The sequence below is a fragment of the Pempheris klunzingeri genome, chromosome 22, assembly GCF_042242105.1.
Source record: "Pempheris klunzingeri isolate RE-2024b chromosome 22, fPemKlu1.hap1, whole genome shotgun sequence".
NCBI lineage: Eukaryota > Metazoa > Chordata > Actinopteri > Acropomatiformes > Pempheridae > Pempheris > Pempheris klunzingeri.
This window is the reverse complement of record NC_092033.1, coordinates 11,347,761-11,373,493: the sequence shown is the minus strand read 5'-3', so window position 1 is coordinate 11,373,493 and position 25,733 is coordinate 11,347,761. Positions and strand designations below refer to the sequence as shown.

Here is a 25,733-nt window from a genome sequence, read left to right as displayed (position 1 = left end):
CACCGCTGTATCACAGTGATCTAATGGGTGTTTTACCGTAAATGACTGTCTGATGGAGCGGAAATAAATGCTATGTTAAGTTTGTTCTGTGTTGATGTTGTCGCTTAGCGTATTCAGATTTTTGCGCAAGGCAGCCGCTGAGTTTCGATTCCAGCAAAGTGAACTGAAACATGTAAAACGAAAGTGAAGCGGAGGCTGATGGGAGATTTTCGGCTGAGCCGTCTGTGAAATCCAGGTAACCCTCCTGCAGTCCGGGTAGCCCGTGTTTGTCTCCAGACCCTCAGGTGGATCTCCAGACCCCCCGGTGGATCTCTAGACCCTCAGGTGGATCACTGACTGAGCTGAAGTCAGACCTGATGTCTTCACGGTTCTACTTGGTTACCTCCAGACTTGGTTGGGGCCACGACTCCAGTAAGTAGATCACCTGTTTCATGAGGTGGGAAGATATGCAGAATATAACAACTAATAAATGGTGATGATGTATTATTATAGGTGAGGATAAAACTTCATTGAGCTACCCAGCAGTATATAAAGTAACCAAATTAGCCTCTGTTTCAACATCTGCAATGTTAAAGTGATGTACACATTAATGTATCAATGATTATGGTTTATTCTTATTCTTATTCTTTTGGAGCTGTTTGTAACAAAAAGCAATTTCCCCCTGGGGATTATTAAAGTAATTCTGATTCTGATTCTGATTAACTGTATTTTAATGCAAATACTTTTACTCATTTTAAATGCAGAACTTGCAGTATTGATCTGCATTGCATGCTTGTAAGAGATTTGCTCCGCTACACAATGTAAATAAAGTGGGAAAAAAACCAGTAAATACCTTTTATTATAATGTATATACATATATATGTATAAAGTACAAACTCTAAACTAAGCAGCACACACAAACTAAAGCAGTAGTGTGATTTAACTGTAGCCTGCACAGAGAGGTTTCTGGAGGGAGGAAAAGTTAAAACAAATGTAAGACTTTAGGCATTTCACAAAATGAAATCACTTATTTACTTGCTGAAGTTCTCTTGGGTTTCTTACACTGCAGATCTAAACCCACAAAGGCCCAGTTGTTCGCCAGCTATTATAAGCACATGGCTGAATAAAAATGTCCATGGGATCTGCCACAACCTTTAACAATGCAGTTTTATACAACACATATATGATTTATATACACATAATGAGTGGTTTCATCACTGAGTTCCTACTGTTACGGCATTTCACACAATTATTTTTCTCTTCACAACCCATAAATCCCTCATGTGTGCAGCAGTGACAGAGAAAACAAAACACTGACCTTGGATCTGCGTAAAAGAAACCTTCTATTCATCTGCTGTACATAGCGCCTTAAACCAATAAACCAAAAAACGTCTTTCTTGCTCTGTCTTCTATAAAATGATTGATTTGTTTATTTTGTTAAAATATACAAGTGCTGTATAATATCCCACTGGCGTGCTGGCCCCCCAGGTAGTCACCTGATGGTAGATCTGGCCGTGGATAACAAGCTCAATTCAGCGCATCATGATCAGAGTTATTTCAACGTTTCTGATGGTTTGTGACAGGAATAAGAGGCCTCGCCAACTACAGTCTGTCATGCTGTGTGAACTCTTTACTGCAGAGCTTCTCTGCCACATGGGAACTGGCAGAACTACTGGACAAGTAAGAACATTTAGTTGTATATTCATTATGATCCTGACTTATGAACGCGAATCACTGGATGTCTGCGAGGGGACCGGGTAAGTCAGACACAAGAGACAATTCAAGGAGTTTTATGTACCCAACATTTAATTTCTGTGACAAACACTTCAATTCAAGTATTAACACTGGGGTAAAAACTGGGTAAAATAATACAGCACGAGCAATGAAAACACTGAGATGACAAACTGGGGGCGATAAGGAAACGCACTATACAATACACTAAATTAGAAGGGGCTGCTAACATTAAGTGGAAATTTCCCAGCTTAATCCACATTATGACTTTTCTCTGTATGATGTAAAATTTAAGTTATGAGCTGGTTCTGTAGTATATGGCAAGAATGTCACATCTGGACAAAACTAATCTGTTTTGTGATATATGAAACAATGTGCTGTGGTTTTTAAACTATGAACATCTGTAACAGGGCGACGCCCTTCACCCTGCACCTTAGTGAGAGAGAAAAGACAACACACCAGGAGAAGTTAACAATTAAACAAATTATTTAAACAGGCAACCGCAATAAAAAAAATCTTTGCTTTATGTACTACCACTTCACAATACTGTAGCCTATAGACTGAACAATGAAAAAACAAACCAAGGAAAGATGCAATAAACTGACTAAAACTGGTTCAGTCTTCCACACCACAAACAGTCCAGTTTGTCCACAAGTATAAGCAGCAAGGTTAGCCGATGTTCCCTTCATTAAGCAGTGAAAATAAACAACTACTATAGATGAAAATGGAATAAAATGACGACAATCTTGAGAAGCAAAGAGAGGACCAGCTAGATGAAAACCAACAGGACATTAAAATGTGGATATGTAGTAAAACTAATACAATGAAATGGTTTGAGGAAGCACAACTCAACCTTAACCAAGGGACCAGACTGGGACTTTACAGATGTTTTGGATTTGTGCAATCATTTGCATAGATACCTCATTTATATAGTTCACAAAGTTTGATGACAACTTTCATGAAGATTTAAAAAAAAAATGTGCAGGTGTCAATCTAGAAACAAGGCTGTTTTTCTCACGTGCTATGAAATGAGGACTAATGAGGGTTTGTGAATTGCCCAAGGTGGGAGGCAGCTGGAGTGGGAGGAGGCCACTGTAACGTCCCCCTGCAGCTGAAGAGAGTTCTCGCGGCCATGAGGAGCGACATCCCCCAGCCTGCTCCCCATCAAGACTTCCTCCAGTGTCTGGACAGAAACCACATTCGACGTGAGGACAAACAAACTTGAAAAATAAATGCCTCACATCGATTAGGTTGACCGCACAGCTCCTCACAACGAGAATGTTGTTGTTGCAGTTGAAATACAGCATGACGCTGATGAGGTGTTTCTCTTCATCTTGAACTTCATGTATCAGCAGATGGATGACAAACCTCTGGTTGGTCTTTAATCATTAATATTCTTTATTTTCCACCTATACGAGCATTGTCTATGTTTGCCTTCATTTGTTTTCTCTTTCCAGGCGCTTGAAATCCAGAATCTATACAAGATTTCTGTGGAGACACACCTGCAGTGTTTGGAGTGCAGGTCCGTCCAGACTCAGAGCAGCTACCTGCTCAGGCTGCCGCTGCACATAAAGGAAGACCACAATTCTCTGGTGCTCCTTTTTTTTTCACATGTGGATTGTTTTCAGGATATATTTTAACATTTTATAAAATACACTCATTGGCTTTTCTGAAAGTCACCCTGTTTTCAGTCTTTATGCTAAGATAAGCTGCCTGGCTGCTGACTATCACACAGACATTAGAGTGGTCCCAATCTTCTCATCTAACTCTCATCAAGAAAGAAAATAAACATTTTTCCCAAAATGTCAAACTACTTCTATAAACTGATTTCCAACAAACAAGTATGTCTAACATGAGCATTTTCAGGAGGGCTGCATGACGTCCTTCTTTGGCCATCAGGAGCTGACGGACATTAACTGCTGCTTGTGTGCACGATGTGGAACCAAGACTCCAACTAAACAGGTGAGGTCTGGTTTAAATGCTTCCCAGAAAGTATAAACCAACATGGTAAAACATTATTCTTCCTCAGCACTCCAAGCTGCTCTCCCTGCCTCGCATCTTGTGCTTGCACCTGAAGAGGTTCAGGAGCAGCCGCGCTTTCACACGAAAGCTTGATTGCACCGTTACGTTTCCAGAAACCTTTGACTTCTCTGAGATTCTCAAAGAAGCGTTGTCCTCAGACTTGGCCCAGGTACTCTTGTGTTTTCCATAATTTATGCAAATATTGTATTTTTTTTTGTGTCATTTACAAGTTTAATTTTTCTTCCAGAGTGACTGCAAGTACACTTTGCATGCAGTGGTAGTGCACTCTGGGTATGCCATGTTTGGGCACTATACTGCCTACGTTCGCCACTGGGCAAACCAGTGCTGGTACTATGCAGATGACAGCCATGTAGGACAGGTACGTCATGAGACTATTTCAAAGCTTAAATAGTATAAGTTACACGTATGAAAAATAGATGTTGTGAGAGTTTTGTATCCAAAATGTCTAAAATTGTATCTTAGGGTTGCTCCCTAAAACCACTGGGAAAAGGGAAATAAATGTTTTACTCCCCACTTGTTCAACAGGGATTGTTCTGTTACTATATATCAGTTTTAAGCACATTTGTAATAATTTGATTTGTGATTTGCATTCCAACACATAGGCCTCATGGAAAGACGTGCAGACATCATATGGAGGACACAGCAGGTACAGTTTTATGTGCGCTCCATCTTGTGTCGTCCCTTTTGATAGCATTGCATGAGGGTTATGGAGTCCTCTTAAAGAATACATTATAGGAGCGCTTATTTGCTTTTTTGCCAAGAGAGGACTGACACCACTGACCACCACACCTGGCCAGCTGTTTCCACCAGTTAGTCTAGTCTTTATACTTTCACAGACATGAGATGAGTTTCAATCTTCAAATTGGAAACACAGCTAAAACTTGTATTTCCCAAAATGTCAAACTATTCCTTTAATGCGTAATACAGAGAGCCAGCCAGGCTTTTATTTCTTCTCACATTAACAACTCCATTTGTCTGTGTTCAGCCTCATTTATAAAACTGTCTGTCACTTTTAAAAAAATATGGAATACAGCAACCACAGCCTCAGCAAAAAGTGACAAAACAACATGTGACTCCCATTTTAGCGTGCATAAACTGGCCTCCAGTTGCTTTTAGAGTTAGATTTAAGATTTTTATTAATAACATTTAAAGCCTTAAATGCCTTCCTGCCGCTGACATCATGCAGCTTCAGATCTTTAGACAAAGACTTATTGTCTGTTCCTCAGTGAAGATGAAAGACTAAAGGTGGCTGTGTTTTTCCCATGAGGGCTTAAGTAGGCTTTGAACTCTTAAACAGAGGAAATCCGTCTCGGTTGTCATGTTGTCTTGTCTCTCAACACCTGGTAGTTATGTTTTCATTTTTTAGTCCTTTTGTTGTACTGAAATGTTCTTTATGTGTTCCTTTTGTTCCCAATTTTATCCTGCCATAATTCTGAAAAGGGTAACTTTGTTTTGAACATTTCTGTCTAAAAATGTTTGATTAAATGTTACTATTACTGTTATTGTTTTCACAGACACACTGCATACATGTTAATGTACAGAAGAGATTCGAAAGTGGAGGGACAACAACCTGAATTTACCGGCTGAGTGGACGGATATGGATAAATTAACCCGCGGTTACGCTGCAATATAGAGTGAACATTGGAATATAATCACAGGAATAGAAATATTTATTTTCTTTAAATAATCTTTTGTAATATTTGATTTTATTTCACATGCTGAGCGGCTTTATATTCAATGAGAGAGCTCATTCAGATTGTATGTCAGCACAGTAATTTGTACCAAACACCATTAGGTGGCGTTGAAGACTCAAAACAGAGAAGGGTTCTCCACTGTCGGACCACACACGCTGTGAGCACTCAGTGATACTGGGGGGTTGTTTTGAAGAGAATGCTTAGCTTAGATATTCACTGTTTGGGGGGAAATACCTGTTAAAGGACACAGTGTTCATTTTCCTGACACTGCTGTATAATATATGAGTCATCCATGAAGAACAATGAATTCATTTTTTTTTCATGTTGGCTGCCAAAAACAACAACAAAAAAATCTCCTCTCTTCAGCATCTCATCCAGATTTTATGTGTTGTGTTTTCTCACCTCCTGCAGGCCTTTTAACATGACATTACAGAACTGACTTAGAACAACTCACTTTAATGTTTTTCCACTCTTGTTCATGCTCCAACCAGCAAATTTGAGCTCAAAATGTATGCACTCACATAAAAACACACAAAAAAGTGCCCGTTCTGCATGTTTTTGAAAATGCATTGTAGGAAAATGCAAAGTAAAAAAAGGTTAAGCCCACAGTGCTTAAATGCTTGGTATAGGCTGTCAGCAGAGCCTCTAAAGTTCCCACTCGCTTCGCCAAGAGTCGGGGGACCGTGTGAAATGGTGCCTATGTGCTGCAGAGCTCTGACAGAATGGAACATGTCTGCACAGTGCCACAGGCAGCGGGCCTCATGCTTAGTCATCTCACTGCCATGTAGTCACAGTCGCAGATTTCTTTATAGGGGGTATCTTCCACCCACACTCGGAGCAAAGACCAGGGCTGGATATGTATATAATGTGTCTATATTTGAGTCAGTGCCATAGATATGATTGGGTGTCTCAATGATTTTGTGACCTCAGCTCAAGAAGCTGACGTTGCAAAGAGCCAGAATAAGAAAAACTTATTACATGTGTCAAATGCTGAGATCAGCGGTGGTGGATTTACACCCAGCATCATGCTTTGTTATTATCCGTTGTTGTGTAATACCAATGGTGGAAGAGGTGGTCAAATCATTCAATCGAAGCAACTGTAATCAATATTTTTATATCAACAGTGGATCAAATGCATAATGTGAGTCGTTTATAGAGAGGAAGTTAGAATTACGCTGCAGTTACCCAGTTTCATTGCCCACAAAGTTATTGGTTCTGATCAGTCTCACCGCTCTCATAATGTTCGTTTAGCTGATAAACAAAGTGGAGAATTTAATTGAGGAGACAGATATTTCCCCCAGGAGTTGGTGGAGACCAAACATAGAGCTAAAAGGTGAATGAATATTAAGTGTCCAGACACACGACTCCAAAGTAACGATAATGTCTCTTTGTGTCTGTGTGTGTATAAAACCGACTGTGGTGATAATATGTCATTGTTGTGTTCCTGCTTTTTTTCTGCTGCCACCAAGTGGACAGAAAATCTGTTGCAGGTGTAAATAAACGGTATGAAGACACTATGTCACAAGTAAAAGTCCTGCATTCCTGCATTAAATACAGTCCAGAAGTGTTATATGATCATATGACCAACAGTTTATAGGTGAGAAAGAGGCCATCCTGCATGCTGAGTACTTTTACTTTCGATACTTTAAGGTATTTTGCTGACTTATGTACTTTCACCTGAGTGTGTTTTTGAATTAACCACTACTAATAACGGAGTATTTCTACATTGTGGTATTTCTAGTTTTACTCAAGTAAATGCTTCTTCCACCATTGCTAGGCTATTATCATTAATGTATTAATGTGTAAGCAGCATTTTAATGTTGCAGCTGGAGCTAATTTTATCTACTACAATTTTATCTACCGTTAAGTAGTTTAATCTATAAAACACTTCCTATTTTATTTGTTGATTATGTAAGTCTGCAAACTATTATCTATTGTCAAGTACATGCAGTGGAGTATAAAGTACAATATTTCTACCTGAAATTAAGGGGAGTAGAAGTTTGAATCACCTCAATACTATACTTAAGTACAGTAAATGTACTCGTGTACTCTGTGTCTTTATAAAAGGCTCACTTGGTATATGCATCCCCATTAACCAGACTGATTGTCCTCAGTGTGAGCAAATAGGTCAGCTCGTATTTAGACAAAACATCAGATTCTGAATTGGAATACGATAACTCCTCCATTTCCAAAGAACTGATTCTTCTTTTTGTACGCTGTTTATTAATAATTCATGTTGCATGAGCATGTGTCAGGTAGATGTTAGACGAGCACCTGTCCCTGACATCGACCACATGACAGACACGAACAATGCAGTAATGCAGCAGAGGCATAACACCCCGAGGCCACACGTATAAAGTCTGACTGAACGTCTGGACGTCTTCGTTTCTTTTCAAGCACGTGTGGCACATGCATGAGGTCTTTTGTCTCTATTGTTTGAGGCTGAGCTCTGGCCCCTGGATGTGGTTACACTTTATGGCAGATCTCAATCTCTGCTATTAAGCTCTTTAAAATGGTCAGGTGTTAGACAGTCAGCCAAGGACACCGTATGTTGTATTGTTTTGGCATATCATTTCTCCAGTAGTGATAGAGATTGACACAATAGAACAGTAAAACCACAACTGAGGCAGATATGTGCTGTGAGCAAAACCCCCAGTAAGCACGTAGGCTTCAGCAGCGTGAAGATATTCCTCGGGCTCTGCAGTGTGGATACACTTAAACTGTTTTCTTTGGAGAATATTTCGAGGTTCATTAATGCTTTTTAGTCATTGTTGATGTGTGTTTACCAGTTACTAGGTGAGCACACCACTGTGATGCATCGAGGAGAAAATGGAATTTGGCTATTTGAGAACCACTCTTAAATTTTCCCTTTTTTGTGTGGAGGATTTCACAGGCTTAGATAAATGTCTGTGCCTGACTAGGCTTTTTTCATAGGTGACACTCAGCCAGCAAGTACTCCAGCCCTGTGCCTATTTGACGATGATCACCAATAATGTCATTTCATGTCACTCGTCAAAAGATAGCCCTCATGTTCTTTTGCCATAAAAAGGCAGAGAGCTGTAAGGACGGAGGCAGCGACGGCGAATTATGTAATAGATACAAATGTTGTCGGCCTGTCTGTCCATGTTAGTCCAGATTGAAATATCGCACCACCTGTTTGACTGACATGAAACTTTTATGAACATTCATGGTCCCCAGCAGATGAATACACTGTAAGTGATCCCCTGACTTTTCATCTAGTGCCACTATCAGGTCGAATACTTTGGTTTATGAAAACTAATGATACCTAATCAAGCTCACCTGCTCATCATCAGGATGTTAGCATTGTCATTGTGAGCATATTAGCGTGGTCACATTAGCATTCAGCTCACTGAGCCTCTAGCATGGCTGTAGACTATGTTTTATTAGGATGATATTTAAAACGGATTGCCAGTGAATATAGTATCCAAAATTGTACATAACTTCACTCTGCATTTTGTCCACTTAAGTTCGGTGGGTTAAAAACCACTGGGTGTCTGTCCATGTAATATATAGGCTATATGTTGAATTAGATATAATACATTACTGTAGGCCTACATGCATTGAAATTGATTTAAAGGGAGCTTGACTACATCAAATCACATGAATTCCTCCAGAGTGTGAGATGACAGTTACTGCCTGTCTGCAAAGCTAGTTAGCTTTAGCAGGGTTTTCTTCTCCATCATGAATGGATTTAGCCGCTGAACTCCCTCATATGGAGTTACAACTACTAAGATGTCAGTTCATTCATTGATACTGGGAGCTTGGGAAAAATCAATAGATTTCGTTTTATAGTTTATAGTTATAAGAGTTTTGTCCATATAACTCTATATAAAGATTGTGTGTTTTGGTTGCGCTGCATTGAAGCTGCTGGTGTCATTCAGAATGTACATGTTTCATCTTCTGTTTTTATTTTTACACCCTTAAGAAGGAACTAATTTGTGCACTGTCTTTACACAGTTCCCTTTTCTGGTCAGGACACAGATAGTGAATGGTGACTGGTCTTGCCTGCTAGGTTGACTCATTGCAGGAGTGTTCCCTTATGAAATGACTGTGTGACTGTGTCAGGGAGGATGCCCCCCCACACACACTCACAATGTCAAAACGAGACCCTTTGAGAAGCTCTGCCCTGACTGCCCCTCATCTGCTCTAATCCTCTTTAACCTATTTAACAGCAAATCTCTGGATGCTCCAGGGGTGACAAGCCAGCTCACACTGCTATCCTTTGGTTACATAATGAGGTTTCAAATAGGAAGTGATTCTCTTTCGCTCTCTGCATGTTCAACGTGCAGGCCTGGTGACCATGGTGAAGTCTGCTTTTGTAAATAGCAAACAAGAACTGAAGGCAAACGTCTGCTGCATGACTTAGATTTTTCCTCTCATATAAAAAAAAATTGGTAAATCAGATAAAGGAGCAAGAGAACTGAATGCATCCACATATTTCTTCATAAAAAGAAAATCCTGTATGATTCAAATGACTCAAAGCCATCTCTAAACCCTTATTATAGCTGTCTTGGAAGGTTAGTCTGTTATCTGATTTGATTTGTGACCTGTGACACTCACCTAATTTTGAAATGGCTGCTTTTGTCTCATATTTTAGGCACAGCGGTGATTTCTGGCAAGTGTTTCTTAGCTTTAAGTGTCAATGCACACACTTGTCTGTGAATATAGTGTTGTGATTTCAATGGAATTTGTACTATGAGCGTCGTGTCGAGGAAGAAGCCTTATCTTTCCCCAATGAGTTCATGAAATTTCCTCTGGTGGGAGAAGGGGAGTCTGGTCAACACAAAGTTTCCCTTTCTTCACGTGTTCAAGTTGTCCTCCCTGAGATTCTTGGCAGTCTGAGCATAATAAATAGAACATCTGCTGAATTTTCTAGGAAAAGGGATGTCGAACAGTGAAACTGCTATAAGTGAACAGAAAAGAAAAAGTGTGGTTCAAATTTGGTCCGGTTTGGTTTGGACCAGACCCGAGGTTGCGGGTTGATTCACTTTCATTTTGGTCGACTCAAAACGGCAAGTAGCACTACTATTTAGTGGCTAATGATACGTATTCAATCTCAGTTATTTTTCTGGGTATTTATATTTATTACGAAGTGGACTTCCAACCAAGAGGAGCTGTTGGTTCTCGCAGGAGGTGAGTGGAGGCCCCTTGGTAATTGTGGTCACGACGTGCAGGGATATATGACCTGTGCCCCACCCATGTCTTCATAGCTCTGTCATTACCCTTCAGTTAGCACCTTATCTCAGCTCCTTATCATCATCCAGGGAAGATCAGCTGCATCTCAGAAGCCGTGCTGCTCATGTTACAGGTGAAATGGCTTTACTGACGGGCCCCAAGGTAACTGTCTGCTCTGACATGTACACCATGTTTGTGCACCTCCACACTCGTGGCCCCTCCACTGGTCCTGCCAGTGTGAGTTTTTCTTTCATGACGTGATATATTTTCATTTTGGTTATGTGGTGATGTGCATCGGCAGCAGAATCACAATTGAATGTCACTAAAAAACTGACAGTGAGAATTACCCCTTGTTGTTATTTGGGAGAAAAAAATCATCCAAACAGTATCAGATTTATAAAAATAAATCGTAATTTTCTCATGGCATCCCTCAAAATCCCTCTTCGCTTGTCTCTATGAATCTCTGTCTCTGTACAGGAATGAATGGAATTGCACCTTGAGGCTAACCGCTGCCTCACCGTTTGAAGCTCTTGGCTAGTGATAAGCTGACAACAACCTGTTAACTGCTGCAGACACACATTTCAACCGTGCTTGTGTATGCATGCCAATCAGTTGCTAGATCAATTCCACAGTTAACGATTTGTACAGTAGAAGAAAAACCTGACAGGGAGAGAACTCAGTGAAACTGGCCTAGATGCAAACAATGTTGTTTTTTTTTTTCACTTCTCCTTGATGCACCTTGCCATGTTTAAGAGACTTGACCCGGGTTCTGCTGTTCACTCGCTCTGTAATATGGGCTGGGCACCTTGAGAAGTGAGCTATCCATTGTCAAACCTCTTTGACCTGCTCTCTCCTTCAGCCTCTCCTATTTCCGCACAAAGACTCTCTAATGCCAGGTAGCTGGTGCTGGCATTCCTGTTGCATTCCACCATGGGGAAGTTGCTGGGATCAGGACGAAAAATGCCTGAAACAAAGACCTACTCTCATTCACAGGGTTTAGGGTTCTGTGGGAAAGTCCAGGCTGGACAGAGGTTGGATGGCAGAGGAATGCGAAGAGGGGCATAGCTCACACAGTCTCTACGGCACAGGCGCAAAGACACATTGACAAGGTGGAGGTCTTCTTACAGAGGAGTCATGAAAGAGGATGATAGGACTGCTGCAGTGTATGCCCTTATTTATCATGTAGACAGGACGGTTGAGACTTTGATTGGATGTCTGGGTGGGAGATCTGTTTGAATCCACTCAAACCCGACACTGCATCTTTTCTGGCATTATTTAACTTTATTTGGTAGAAAGAAATGGCACGCATTAAAGAAGTGATTCCCACCTTTTTTGACTTGTGGACCCTTAAAGCATCAGTTTGACATTTTTGCGAAACCTGCTTATTCGCTTTGCGTCTGAGAGTTAAATGAAGATTGATACCACTCTCATATGCGTCTGTTAAATATGAAGCTACTACAGCCAGCAACCAGTTAGCTCAGCTGAGGACTTGAAACAGGAAGAAACAGCTAGTCAACAATATGCAACGTTGGTCATTGCCTTAAACCTCGACCCTCTCCGCTGAGAATAAATGACAGCTCTTCTTATCATTGATTAATCATAAATGATTACTCGACTAGTTTTTTTTTTCATTCGTGAGGGTACGAAGTCCATTCTCATGCTGAGGTTAAGTGTCTGACCTCACTTCACCCACCCTCCCCTGAGTCGTATCTGACCCTCGGCTTGTGAAGATTTAGAGAGGAATTTACTGTCAGAGCTTTTTCATTCTCCCACAACAAATACCACCAGATATTCCATGGGGGAGAGAAAGGCAGTGAGATGAGTGAAATTGAAAGAAACGTTTGCAGGCCAGAGCTTTCATATTTTAGTGGGGATTTCATGATCAAAGTGTACAGGTAATTATTTTAACTATGTTAGTGGCTCAAGGCATATCACTCATGGCCCCCAGATGCTGGATCCTAGGTGTGAATGTGAGCACGAATGGTTGTCTGTCTCTATGTGATTGATTGGCAACCAGTCCAGGGTGTACCCTGCCTCTCGCCCAATGTCAGCTGGGATTGGCTACAGCCCCCCCACAACTCTTAAGGATAAGCGGTGTAGACAATGGATGGATGGATAGATGGATGGATGGATGGCCTGTAGGATATTTCTGTATACACCAGCAGGAACAATGCTAACAACCTTTTGCATTTCATTAAATACATAACCACAGAGGACTTCAGTTTTGCAGATCAAACTAAGACTCCGAACCAAAGATCTGCAGTCAAACAGGAAGACTTCATGAGCATTGTCAGTATGAATAGCATGGATGAATAATCCTGCAATTTCCACATTTCACCCATAACTTGCAGCTTGCTTTACCTGTAAACAATGTCTATCTCAGCACGTGAATGCATGCTGACACTTGTTGACAAACCTTTTTCCTCAGTGGTTTTGTTTGACTTGATTCTTTTTCTCATGACGATAAAATCACAGGCGAGCACACCTAAACAGTTAAAGCTGCCATTTGTTTATACTCTGAGCTGTGGTCTGCTATCAGCTCTGGCTGTATATCATCTCCAGAGTCTATATGTGTGGTTGTGGGGCGTTGGAGATGATGTGGGGAAATGAGAGGAGATCTGTTGCAGCCCACATGCCCCTTTAGATTCTCTGATGTGGCTTCGAGACTTCCTAGGCAATGCAAGGCCTTCTGGGATAGCACTTAAGTAGTCTCCAGAGCTTTGTGAGCGTGTGTTTTGAGTGTGAATGAGCACGGGCCTGTATCTTGGTGAATCTCAGTGAAGTTTCCTGCCACTTTAAGTGTTAGCGTTAAACTCTCTCCTTTGATATGTGAGGACGCAGTTGGCTGTCTGCGGCTTTCAAAAGAATGAGGGAGTGGCACTACCAATATAAGGGCCCAGCGAACTGCTGTATGTAATGCAGGTGACTTTTCTTATGGGTGGGGCGCATTAATGGAAGCTTGTGACGCTGAAAACTCACTTCCGACTCACATCTGTGAAATGCGCAGGCCTTAAAACACAGTGACATTACCACTGATTTCTCATGGGCTGTTATCAGTCTTATTCAAACAAGGTGCTCTGGCTCAAACAGTAAGCTATTATCTCTGCTATCTCCAGTCTGTTATGCTCCAACAGGCTGTGATACATTACAGACTACTTTAATGTATAATAGGTGAGTTTAGACGAGGAAAAATGTTAATGTTCAGGGATATTTAATACCGTTTTGATTTTTTTATGCTCTCCTGCTTTTTGTTAAGTGAATAAGGCTGCTGAGAGGCCCGGCCCCTCTCATCTGCAGCCTGTTATGGCAGAGCGGGAGGATGACATCATATTGGTCTCGGAGCGGCGGCTGGTAATTGGCCCGTTCTCCTCCTCCAGCGGCACGGGCCAAACAGAACACACAAGTGGAGCCAGGCAATGCAAGTCAGATGCACCGGGTTTTTCCAGAGTGGCTGGTGGGGCCTCAGCGCAGACTGAGAGCCAAGAGGCCTCGAAGAGGGGCGCACCGATCCAACTGTAAATGTCAGAAATGAATGAAGGGCCTCAACTCAAAATGAAATCTGATATAATGCGCCCCAGGCCAGCCTGTTTGATCTGCTGTACAATCCACTGCTGTAGTCGTCTGGATAACTGCGCCTATTCTCCATGATATGACACTGCAAAAGCATTTTCATGTGGACGTTTTGTGAGAGCCAACGTCAATGAGCTCTCAGCCCACACAAAGTTCCATTACAGTGAGACTGAACTGCTGCACCTCTGGGCTGCAGAGGAGCCACAGCCAGTGATTGTAATATTAAAATCAGTGTGCAATTTCTCAGTTCTGAAGAAATTCACATGCCTCGTAATGCGGATGCATTACTGATGATAGATGATGTAAAGCTCCACAAGGCATTATTCTGAAATTCCTAGCACATGTGAATGATAGCCAGAGGATGAAACATCTGGAAATGAGATTAAACCTCTGCAGGTTCAGATGTGTCTTGTAGTTGAAACTCCCATCAGCAGGACAATAACAACTAATCCCATTAGTTTGTAAGCAGCTATTTGATGTTGCAACATGAGAAAAGCCTAATTGGTTGCAGTGAATGTGTGAACGAGACCTGGCTCTACCCTGTGGCCAGTCTCACACACATTATGGGCCGGGCAGAGATGTCGGATGCCTCTGCTGTAATAAAGCAAAGTCTTTATCTTTTATAGCGGCTGCTCAGTCATACCACCATGTTCCCTGCTATGTGGTTGTTTAAAAAACAGAAGTGTACTGATCTTCTGATTACATAGGCGGAGGATTACATAAACCACTCTGTTATCACCTAAAAGAACAGTTGTGAGAACGCGTTTGGTGTCTAAAGCCTGTGTGGGAAAACAAGCTTTCCTGCTGTGTCAAAAGAGGGTGCAGTGCTCAGCGTGTTGGCACGTGCCCGTCCGCTTGTCTGTTGGCCATTGTTGTTTCCTCACATCAGTGGCAGATAAATGGGTGTCAGTTGTGAACAGAAGGTCACACTGAGCTTATAGGTGGTGAGAACATCCGAGTTCCTGTCACGGCTGAGATGCAACTCAGCGTCTGTGGGCAAAAAAGACTGACTGAGCAAAAAACTGCTCTCACTGAAATGAGTCTTTGAATGCTTTCGCTCTCAGTGCTCTGTCAGGTACTGCACTGAGCTGTGAAGCTGTGCGCCGCAATCACTCAGCGTAGGTGTTGTTACCATGGAGAAATAAATACAATATTTGTTGTATGTTTAATGGATTTCCGACAGTGTTTTAGTTTCCTGTGACCTAATGGTTATGATACAGATGGGTATATACATACACTGCTTTATGGTGTATTCTAACCTAAATGAGACCATAAATTACTAAATGATCATCATGCTGTATTGTACTTTAAACCAGCGACTGACACCATAAACTCTTTAGGAAAATGTTTACTGAGCTAATAAGTCAAGTGAGAAGTAGGCTAATTTTCTCATAGACTCCCATACAATCTGACTTCTTTCTGAAGCCATCCTGCTGACCATCAGAAAGAACGCAGGTTTAAAGCACTTCAACATTGGCTTCACTTTTCAGCCCCAGAAGCTACAGTCATATCTTTCATACGGTCTATCAGCACCTTCTAACGTTATCATGGTGAGCGGGTTAGCAAAAAGTTGTTTATTTACACGTTTATTGATTTAATGTTTCTGGAAACCTGGTCAGTGCAAGTCGCTCCTTTAAGCCCTGTTTTTGGTCTCCACCATCTCTGGCTCTGTGTTCACCAGCTAGTTGGTACTTTTGTCTGTCTGCCATTTGGTGCTGGGCTGGGAGTATGCAGTGGATTTATCAGAACCTACTGCAACAGGAATCAAGTATGAAACTGATGGATGCCAAAGCACTCTGAAAACTAAATTGGGAAGGCATTGCAGAGCTGTGTTATAGCTTATGCAGGTCTTCACTACAAACACATTATACACAGTCATTTGACACACAACCTATTGGTGCAGCTTTAACATGATGTACTTCGGTGTGAAACAGAATATGTGAACGACGCAAAATTAGAGGAATTTAAACAAACAGATCTTTCAGATTTGATTGGATTGCTCAAAAGAGGGAGAGTAATAAAGAGCTGCAGAAGACTACTGGACTCCACCCTCATCTACCTCCCCCACCTGCATTGTTAGATCAGGACGATAAGGAAGAAGGGGTTTTAATAAATAAAAAAATAACAAAAAGAGCTAACTGGACTAATAATACAGGGATTCAGGACTAATTTTCATTTTAAAGCTCCTAAGTGTATTGTAGATAAGCCTTTCAGCTCTTGAAGGGAGTGTTTGTTGAAGCATTCACACAACTGGTTTTGTTGGTGTGAAACCATTTACTATGATAACAAGGCCTTTTCACTTCCTATCACAAGTCATCTGAGGACAGAACTCCCCTCAAAGAGCTGGTCAAAGCTTGAGTTTAAATGTGAACTTAAGAGGAAAAAGTTCCCATGTAGCCTATCTTTCATTTTCTGCTGCTGCTGATGCACATTTCCCAGTACATCCTTTCTGTCTCTCAGCTGGTGAGCTCGCTGTCGAGGCAGAAACTGTGCCGGAGGGAGGAAATGATTATAGCATAAGGGAATGTGTTATCATTTTCTCCCACTTGTGCACGCTCTCTCAAAAACCTGAATGTCATATATTTGTGTTTCTTATCTGTAAGATGAGAAAGGAGCACATTTCACAACTTTGGACAAGAGTGACACGTGTCCTCTGCATTTTTTAGATATGTGTGTCCTGTCAAGGCCATTACTCCAGTCCGTACACGTGAAGTGAAATATCAAATGTCATGTAGGGCAGTTGTGTGGCTGCACAATGGAAAAGTCTATATCATGTTCTCTATCAAACTCTGCTCTCTGGAGGAAGCAGACCCAGCTGTTGTTGGCCATTGATACCTTTGTTGTTCCTCTCTGTTGAACCGCAATAGTCTTAAGTCACAGCCCTCAGCTGCTGTTAGTTCACTTCATATTCTGCCTTAAAAAGTCCTGCCTTATTCTTTCTCTCACTGCAATGTTAAAACTTGAACCTGGCTGTTTGACTTTTGGTCATCAACTCAGAAATGTCACCAAACTAGCAGGTATAGAGACACAACAGAGACAGTGACGAAAAAGGGGCCTTGAAAGCCAAACTCTGAATGTGCTGTATAACCATAATTCTATGCAATTTTACACAGATTTGACATAATATATATAAAACATTTACATATTGCACTCTATGTTTACGCAGCATCTACATACAAAATGATATGTTATAATTTATTTTTCTGCTTCCTTATCAAGTGAACTAATGCTAGTTTAATAAATTAATTTATAAATAAATACAATTAAATATTATTTTTGTAGGCTTAGTAGGAGAGTATAGATGTTAGAGTTGGGCGTGATCTTAAATATTATGATGTAGGAATTATTTCTACCATGACTGTATTAGCCACAGGTTGAAGTCAGGAAACCCTACACAATGCAAACATATACAGTCCCCTTCACATTTAAGAACACATATCAATTTGACAGCAAAGACCGCAAAGGTGGAGAGAGAAGCCGCACCTTGAAAGTCCTGGCAGCTTTTCATGTCTAGCAAACAGCCACATGTGTCAAACTTCTCCTCCCACGCTGCACATTTCACACATTCCTCAGGAATGTTTGCTTTTTTACCAGGTCAAGAGAATGAATCCAGTGCCGCATTGTGTGTCTCACTGGCTTTGTGTAGCTTTTGGAGCTCAATCTATAAGACTATTTCATCTTGTGCAATTCCTTCTTTGCCCAGTCATCACTTTTTCTGCAGTCCAATTGAAAGTCTTGCTTCTCCCACTGAGTATTTATGTCTTCATGGGCTAACCATAAAGAGAGCCTCCCTGTGCTTTCATTTCCTCAGTGACAGTGGGAATCCTGACCAAGGGCTTGAGCTCTGGCCGTGGCTCTAACCATAACATATGCCCCACTACTTCCTGTTATCAATGATTACATAAGGTTCGGAAACAAAGACATCCTAGGTTGTCAGGGAAGCAGCCAGTCCCCCTCCCCACCCCACGAGATTTCCATGAGAATGGAATAATTTCAAGTTTTATACTAATGCTGAAAGGGGAAGTTTTAGCACAATATCATACTCTATTGTAGACTGTTACTGTAGGATACAGCGTCCAGTCTACAGCCTGGAGTTGGCCTAAATGTCAATGTCACAAAATTTTTATCTGATGGAGGTGCTGCATGAAAGGACAGGGTACCAAAGTTAAGACAATTCATCATCTGGAGACCATGAATGTTTGCACAAAATCATGAGCCAATTCAACAAGTACATTTGTACATTTTGAGATTTTTCACACAATATATAAAAACTTTGTTTGATTCGTGGTGCTAGAGGAAAAGTCAGAGGATCACCAAAGTCATTAGAATTTTATCCCCTGAGGACAACGAATGTCTGTATATAATTTAATGCCAAACCATCCAATAGTTTACTAGATGTTTCAGTTTGGACCAAAGTGGTGAATTGACTGCCATCTCTCGAACACGGCCACGGCTAAAAAAGGATGCAGGTGGTTGTTACGCCTCTTTGTTTATGCTCATGACCAGAATGTGTATCAGCTGTATTACAGAATAATCAGTCATAAGTATCCTCAGCGTAATATTATGTCTTACATGCATACATGAGTGTGCATACAGTATGTATGTCACTACAGTGGGGGTGGGCTCCCATTATGGATAGTGCAGAGTGACATAGCCGGAACTTCAGCAGAGCTCCCCTGGGACGAGGCCTCGGTCCTGGGAAGCAGTGGTAGAGGATCAACTGGACCATCGCAGCCTCAGGCCGCAGCAGCGCTGCGAACCTCCTTCTTTCCCAGCGTGGGCCGGGCCACTGCTGACATCTGAAGAACTACTAGAATAAGTCCCGTTCCTCCCAGACTTTCGGTGGGAAGAACTGATGAGTTTCTCTTCGTTGACTCAAGGCAAAGAGGGAAAAGTTTTCTCCTGGGTGGTAACTATTATTAAAAGGCCTGATAGACTGCTAAACATGGCAGTCCTTGTGGGAATGTTTAGTTGGATCAAATGTCATGTTTCCAGGAGTGTGAAATGCTATTGTGTGTGCGTAGCATGTCGTATCATGATCAGTCCGATCCACCTCTCATAGCTTGGGGGGGGGGGGGCTCTTAGCTCTGTAACAAAGCCCTGTTATCTGGTCCTGCAAGGCTGCTGTTTGATTAATACTAGTCTCCAGGTTTTAATTTCAACTGGTCTTGTCTTTGGTGGAAGTACTTTTGATCTCTTTCTGTGTCTAAACTAAAGCTGAGCCTGTTAAACTGGATTTTGAGTTCCGAGCTAAAATGGGCTGCACCCAAAGTAATGTGTAAAGGGAAAAAGACAAGGGAAAATGCTGACTAAACTGTTTTAGAAGGACATTTTGGGATATAAGATCAATACCACTCTCCTGTCTATATAGTAAAATGTAGTTGGGGCCAACAGCTGGTTAGCTTAGCTTAGCATAAGGACTGGAAACAGCGGGAAGCAACTGGTCTGGCTCTGTCCAAAAATAGCAACCTATCAGCACATTTAAATAAGTAACAGATTTTATGTAGTTTGTTCTGCACAAACACTGAAATGTTAAAATTACCATTTACCATGTAATGGGGAATTGTATGCCTGCTGGACTGCTGGTCAGAGCCAGGCTAGCTGTTTCCCCCTGTTTTCAGTGTTTATGCTAAGCTAAGCTAACCATCTCCTGGTGTGTAACTTCATATTTAATGGACAAACATGAGAATGGAGTCAATCTTCTTACCTAATCCGCTGTAAGAAACTGAATGAGCCTATATGTCATAATTGTCAAACTGTTCCTTTAACCATGTAATTTGTAAGAGAAGAGGCTTGGAGTGAACACAGATTTAATCTTTTCTTGTTTCTCCTGCACTTGTATAAGAGATAAGATGATTTTAGTTATGTTGCCCAGTATGTGAAATCCCTTGGCATAGTCAGAGACAGGAACGCCCTGGTGCATACAGATTCGAGCTGATGGTCTGGGCGCCACCAGGCAGGTTGGCCCCTCTGCTCCACTGGACCTCTGCTGGACCCCCCACCCATAGCAGGATCAAAGCTGGGCTGGATGTCAGGGGAGAGGGGATATCGTCATCCAACTTTGACAATGTCATCAACACACTAACTCATATCGTGGCATTTCCTGCAGATAGTCCTGGTATGGCCCTTTTTGTCTTGGTTTTTTATTCTTGGGCTCTCTGGAATGACAAATTACACAATATGCAAGGGAAACAGGATTTCACCATCACCCCATGTGTTTGTTTGCACGGCAGACTGTGGTGGTAAGCTCAGCGCGAGCCAGAGATGGACCAAATTTGCTTTGTGGTTGAAATGAAGTGGTCGTTTCAGGACATTATCATGCTAAATAGACTTTGCCTCCTGTATTTCACACACCCATCCTTTGTCTTCTATGCTTAATTGAATGAATGCAGTCTGTTTTGCAATGCCATAGCTGGCCAAGAATGCTAGGATGGTTTCAATTTTAAGACAAAGTCATTACAACAAGAGTTACCTCACAGAAACAATATTTCCCACACCCACTTAGATCTATTAAACTGACAATACGCATCAGTGCGTTTTTGTCTGGCTACAGTTTGTCGATATTTATGTGAGGACCATTGTAGTGGCAGGTTCCAACTCTTATACTGATAACAGATCAATTTCCATCCTTCTGTTTGAATGCATGAGAAGATATGGGCAGAGGGGAAATAGGGGCCTTCTGAGTCCCCCTGCTGAATTTAATCAAGCAATGAGACCAATGAGGTGAATTAAGGCTTGAGCTGACTCAGCCTTACAGAGGCCTCTTTATGCTGCTGCTGAAGTCGAGGGGGCCCAGGGTTAGCATGCATCACACACAGGAAAACGCCAGGCAGCTCCCAGACAGTCCAGGACCCAGTAGTCCGCCCCTGAATCCCTCCCTGCCCGCCGTTTATAAGGAGCATATCGCCTCGCTAGAGCCACTTTCAAAGAGCTTTCGTTCAGATTGCGAGGCCCCCCATTTCCTCCTCTCTCTCAGGAGGGAAATGTAAGTGTGCAGGAGTGGAAATGTTGCAGAGTCGAAGGGAAGTGAATGGACGAAGAAAGCAATGTTATTTGTGGAACAGTGAGGCCCATTGGCTTAAAATAAACTCACAGAAAATGACTTACTGGAAACTGCTCAGTCCTGTGCTGTTGATTAATGCCTCATTTGTATGAGTACAGTGAGCATTTGAGAAGGACATAAAGAGAAAGACTAACTTTTGTTTGATCCAAGGTCATTGAGTGGCCAGCTGCAAGGCCCTTTATCTACCCCTGGGATCTGTCTTTCTATTGAACATCCTGTCTCTGATGAATTGTCACTCTTTTCATTTAAGATCACACAGAGGAAACAGGCCACTGCCAGGACACTCCCACTCATCCTTGACGGCCAATCGGCACGCTCCAGTTGTCCAGCATCCTTCGCACTCAGAAAACCACAGCTGCCACAGGAGCTCCTCCGCCGGAATTTTTGTTTGTGTCCTTCCTTCCCTAATCTCCGACCACACACACTTGTTCACTTGTGACAGGCAGCCGCCGCCTCATGGCCCCCACTCCTCGGTCCTCTGCACCGCCCTGAGACATCTGTGTGTTGTGAGGCAAATGAGCAGGAAAGCTGGGGGAACTTCAGAGTCGACTGCTGGAACAGAGCGAGGGGGCCCCCACAGCAGAGTTATATAACATTCAGAGATCTAGCCGTGTGCTCACAAGAACACACCGTGAACATGGACATTACATGCATGCGTGTTTTCATACAGTCTGGACAGCCGCAAAACTCATTTTATCCAGATATCTGAGGGATTCCTTCTAGACATGAAGTTTGTTCACTGTGAAATGGAGAGGATGTGATCTCACCCATTTAAAATCCAACCTATGTCGCTTGCTGCTTATGACTTAATCCAGGCTTCCTCTTTGTGCCAAATGTCCCTGCCCACCCCCCACATGGAGAAAAATTAGTACCATTAGTACCATTAGTACCATTAGTACCCTTTGTTAAACAGTTCATAGTTATTTTCATTGCACAGAGTTAGACCAGCTATTTCACCCTGTTTACAGTCTTTGTGCTAGGCTAAGCTAACCAACCACTGGCTGTAGCTTCATATTTAAAGGACAGACATGCAAGTGGTACAGATCCTCTCCTCAAACTCTCTGGCAGAGCGTGAACAAGTATATTTCTCAAAATGTGGAGCTATCATGTTAAAGGGATCTTTACAGCAGAGTATTTTGCAGGACAAGCCTTAATGCCTTGTTCTGGCACCTTATAGAACCTCTTTTGTTTAAAGTGTACCCTCTTCCTCACCCCTCCTCTGTCTGCTGTTACTCCTGAGTGCATGGTGGAGAATAGGGCAATGTTCTCGCAGGCTCTGGTAGGAGTGAGGGATGCAAGCTGCCGAACGTCAGACTTGTATACAGACTTAATGGAGGAGGGCCCAAACTGTAGAGAAGAAACCCTCTTGTGTTCACGACCCAGACGACTAAAGACCAGGCCCGGATGTTGCTATCTGTCCCGTCATTGTCTCCTCAAATGTTGGCATTTCGAGTTTGAATAATGGCTTTCAGTTTAGCCAAAACATTCCTAAGACACAGCATGGAAAACACCCTCTTTTTCCTGTGCTGATTTGACGACACTCCATTTGTTTTCCAATCTTGCTGCGTAGTTGAGTGCAAATTAGCTGGTTTCACCACAGGGCCTCCAATCACATCTTAAGAATTGATGGTGGGAGTTACTCAAGCATTAAGGAAGTGGGATTTATAAATATAATTATGAGATGCAGGGTCGAGAAAACCACAGCAACTGTTTGGAACAACGCTGCTCCACACAGTTATTTCCCAGATCCTGCACATGATTTTGCTGAACTTCTCCTGGAAAACACCTTCTTTCCCACTTTTCCCCTCAGCCTCTCTGCAGTGAGTGGCAGTGACAGGACGGCTTTGATGTGTGACACTCGCGATAGAGTGCTGCTGATAGCCTGACCAGAATAGCATGTGAAAGAGCAAGAACATGCGACTACCCATGAACATTCATGCCTCCTGCTTTTCATGTTTGGGAACGGCTGTTTAGTCCACTTCCAGTGGGGTGTAATCAGTTGATGTGAAAGCATATAGTATGCAACCATGTGACAGACAGAAGCCACTTTATCTGCTCTGCTGGCTGAGCTACACAAGCTATCACTCAGCACTGGGAGGAGCGTTCACCACTGTTCACACCACAGCATTCCAGCCATAGCATCCTCTTCTCTACTGTCAGTAAACCCAAACAGCCAGCTTGACTCAGAGCACATGGGCAACCTGTAATCAAGCTGGGCCCTGAAACTGGCATGTAAAAGTAAATCCTGTGTTTATATCCGAGAGAGGCCTCCCTCATGGAACGACTTACATGATTTTGCACAGGAAATGCATAAAATGATGTTAAGCTTCAAACCAATCTCAGGGATTAAAGATCTTGACTATCACTCTCTACCTCTCCTCTCTTTCTCTGTCTTTGTCTCTTTCTCTTGATCTGTGGCAGCCTGCCCATCTCCGGGCCCCTGTGCTCTGGTGGGTTCAGTGGACTGGTATGCAGCAGGAATCTTTGGATCAAGGTGATTTCACGCTCCTCCACGTTTTCCCAGGGCTTTGGGCACTCTCTGTTACCTCTGTGCAGCCCGGAGTGTGTGATAGCGGCTGACATGTGTTATCATAGGACACATGCACTAACAGCAGCAACAGGGTAAGGCTGCTTTATCTGTCTAACACCTCTGTTTCCCTCAAGTGTCCGACTTTGACTGTCTGGTATGGTAGGCTTCTTTGGCCTCTTGCGGAGAGACCTCCTTCGGACAAAAACAGTGACCCAGGGATTTGTCCGCCTCTCCGTGAACAGACACGGGGATAACCCTCCGACATGAAATCTCAATTCTAAGATGAATCCTCTCAAACATACACCCCCTCCTTTGAAGTAGAACTAATCTTGCTAACCTTGACATTCCCTCAGAGACAGTTCCCACTCTCACTTCACAGTCTGCTCTCATAATAGCTCCACAGTGCTGCTTTTTTTTTTTTTCTGTCAATGAAACTCCATATCTCATTCAGCTCTCTGGTGGCGACTGTGAAACAGGGAAGTTTGTGAAGTCGTTCCAGTGAGAAGTGGTTCAGTTCAGCTCCTGTCATTCAGCTCGACTGAAAGTTTGCCCAAACTGTAAATATGCTTACGCATGATCAGAAGCAGCAAAATTAGATCCATGAAAGGTTTTTTTCTGCATCTTTTGTTGCCTTTGATAAGAAATTTTGCACTTACCGCTGCACAGAGAAAACATGCAGGACTGAGATGGCCTTGAGACATCAAAAGTGATGGGGAGTTGACAAACTCGTGACTTCCTCCTCTATTATAATCCTACCTTTTTCAGATTAGATCTTGTCAAAGAAGGACAAAATAACAAACACTTTTAGATATCCTGAAGACACCACAAGCACTCTCTGCAGATTTACGTGTCCATCCTCATACTTTCATCTTTTAGCGTGCCACCGTGCCAAAGGACTTCCTTCACGGAAAACTTTTCCCTGGAAAGGGATCAACATGCTGTCCACACCCTTCACCATAAGGATGTCTGCAACATCACACTGGGTCCCATGGATCTCAGCTCATGTGGCAAGACTTTGACCTGATTAAAAGCACTAATGCTTTCAGAGAGTTTATGCACTGACTTTAAGCAATCACACATTATTAGTGAGCCTGTGGTTACAAACAAGCTGCTGCTGTGTAACATGATTCACATCGTGATAAGACCAAGAGTCTACAGTCATGCTGGCATCTGTGTGAGGCTGTGCTTTAAGCTAAGCTAGTTAACTAGCTAGCTATCTAAATTCGAACACTGTTACCATTCTTGTCATTTTTCGATAACTGTTGGATTTGTCTGACCTGAAAAAAGTTGAATGTAAATCAGAGCACATGCACACAAAATAATAAAGATATTACTGCTGCATTTTCAAGCAGAGAAACAAAAGTAGCAGATAACTTTAAAGCAAACTGTAGCCTGTAAACTAATTGATTGCTGCAAGAACCCTACTAAACTTTTCTGTCTTTTTAGTCTAACTGCACTGTTAGCCACCGTTAGCTTGATGGCTTTTTGAGGGAGAGTATTAATAAAAGGTTCAGTCCTGGATTCATTTTATGGTGCTCACATAGTCGAGGCGAGCCATCTGGGTTGGGGATACACAGTCCTGATGGCAGGCAGTGCTAAGTGCTGATTTGTACTGTAAACTACATACAATAATGTAAACACTCTATGATTTGTACACTAGTGATGTGGCATTATTCCAGTTTTAAATATAGCAGTGTTCCTGTAAATATTCACTCATATGCTGCTGTCAACTAAGGTACTATATATATATTTTTTACAATAATCTAAACTTAAATTTTGCTATTTAATTGCATGACTTATATGGTGATTTAACCGACACCCACTTTATAAAAACTGCTGTGCTAAAAATCTGATAGCAGGTAGGTCTTTTTGTGAGATCCTGCAAAAAAGAAATGATGAAACCCCTTCTTGAAGGTGAACCCAGCTG

The 25,733-nt window shown here is 42.2% G+C and overlaps 1 protein-coding gene across 1 annotated transcript; it reads left to right on the top strand.

The window, feature by feature from the left end:
- Positions 1 to 208: 208 nt before the first annotated feature.
- Positions 209 to 7,149, top strand: LOC139221864 (ubl carboxyl-terminal hydrolase 18-like). The gene is made up of 10 exons (XM_070853813.1): positions 209 to 411; positions 1,563 to 1,659; positions 2,773 to 2,915; positions 3,004 to 3,083; positions 3,168 to 3,302; positions 3,577 to 3,672; positions 3,740 to 3,901; positions 3,980 to 4,111; positions 4,356 to 4,399; positions 5,268 to 7,149. The coding sequence occupies exons 1-10, from the start codon at positions 357 to 359 to the stop codon at positions 5,338 to 5,340; spliced, it is 1,017 nt and encodes a 338-aa protein (XP_070709914.1). The 5' UTR covers positions 209 to 356; the 3' UTR covers positions 5,341 to 7,149.
- Positions 7,150 to 25,733: the final 18,584 nt, after the last annotated feature.

Excerpts from the sequence above, each read along its gene's own strand:
- LOC139221864 (XM_070853813.1), top strand. The coding sequence starts at position 357 with ATGTCTTCACGGTTCTACTTGGTTACCTCCAGACTTGGTTGGGGCCAC. Across the intron at positions 2,916-3,003 it reads GGACAGAAACCACATTCGAC|TTGAAATACAGCATGACGCT; the intron begins GTGAGGACAAAC and ends TTGTTGTTGCAG. Across the intron at positions 3,084-3,167 it reads AGATGGATGACAAACCTCTG|GCGCTTGAAATCCAGAATCT; the intron begins GTTGGTCTTTAA and ends TTCTCTTTCCAG.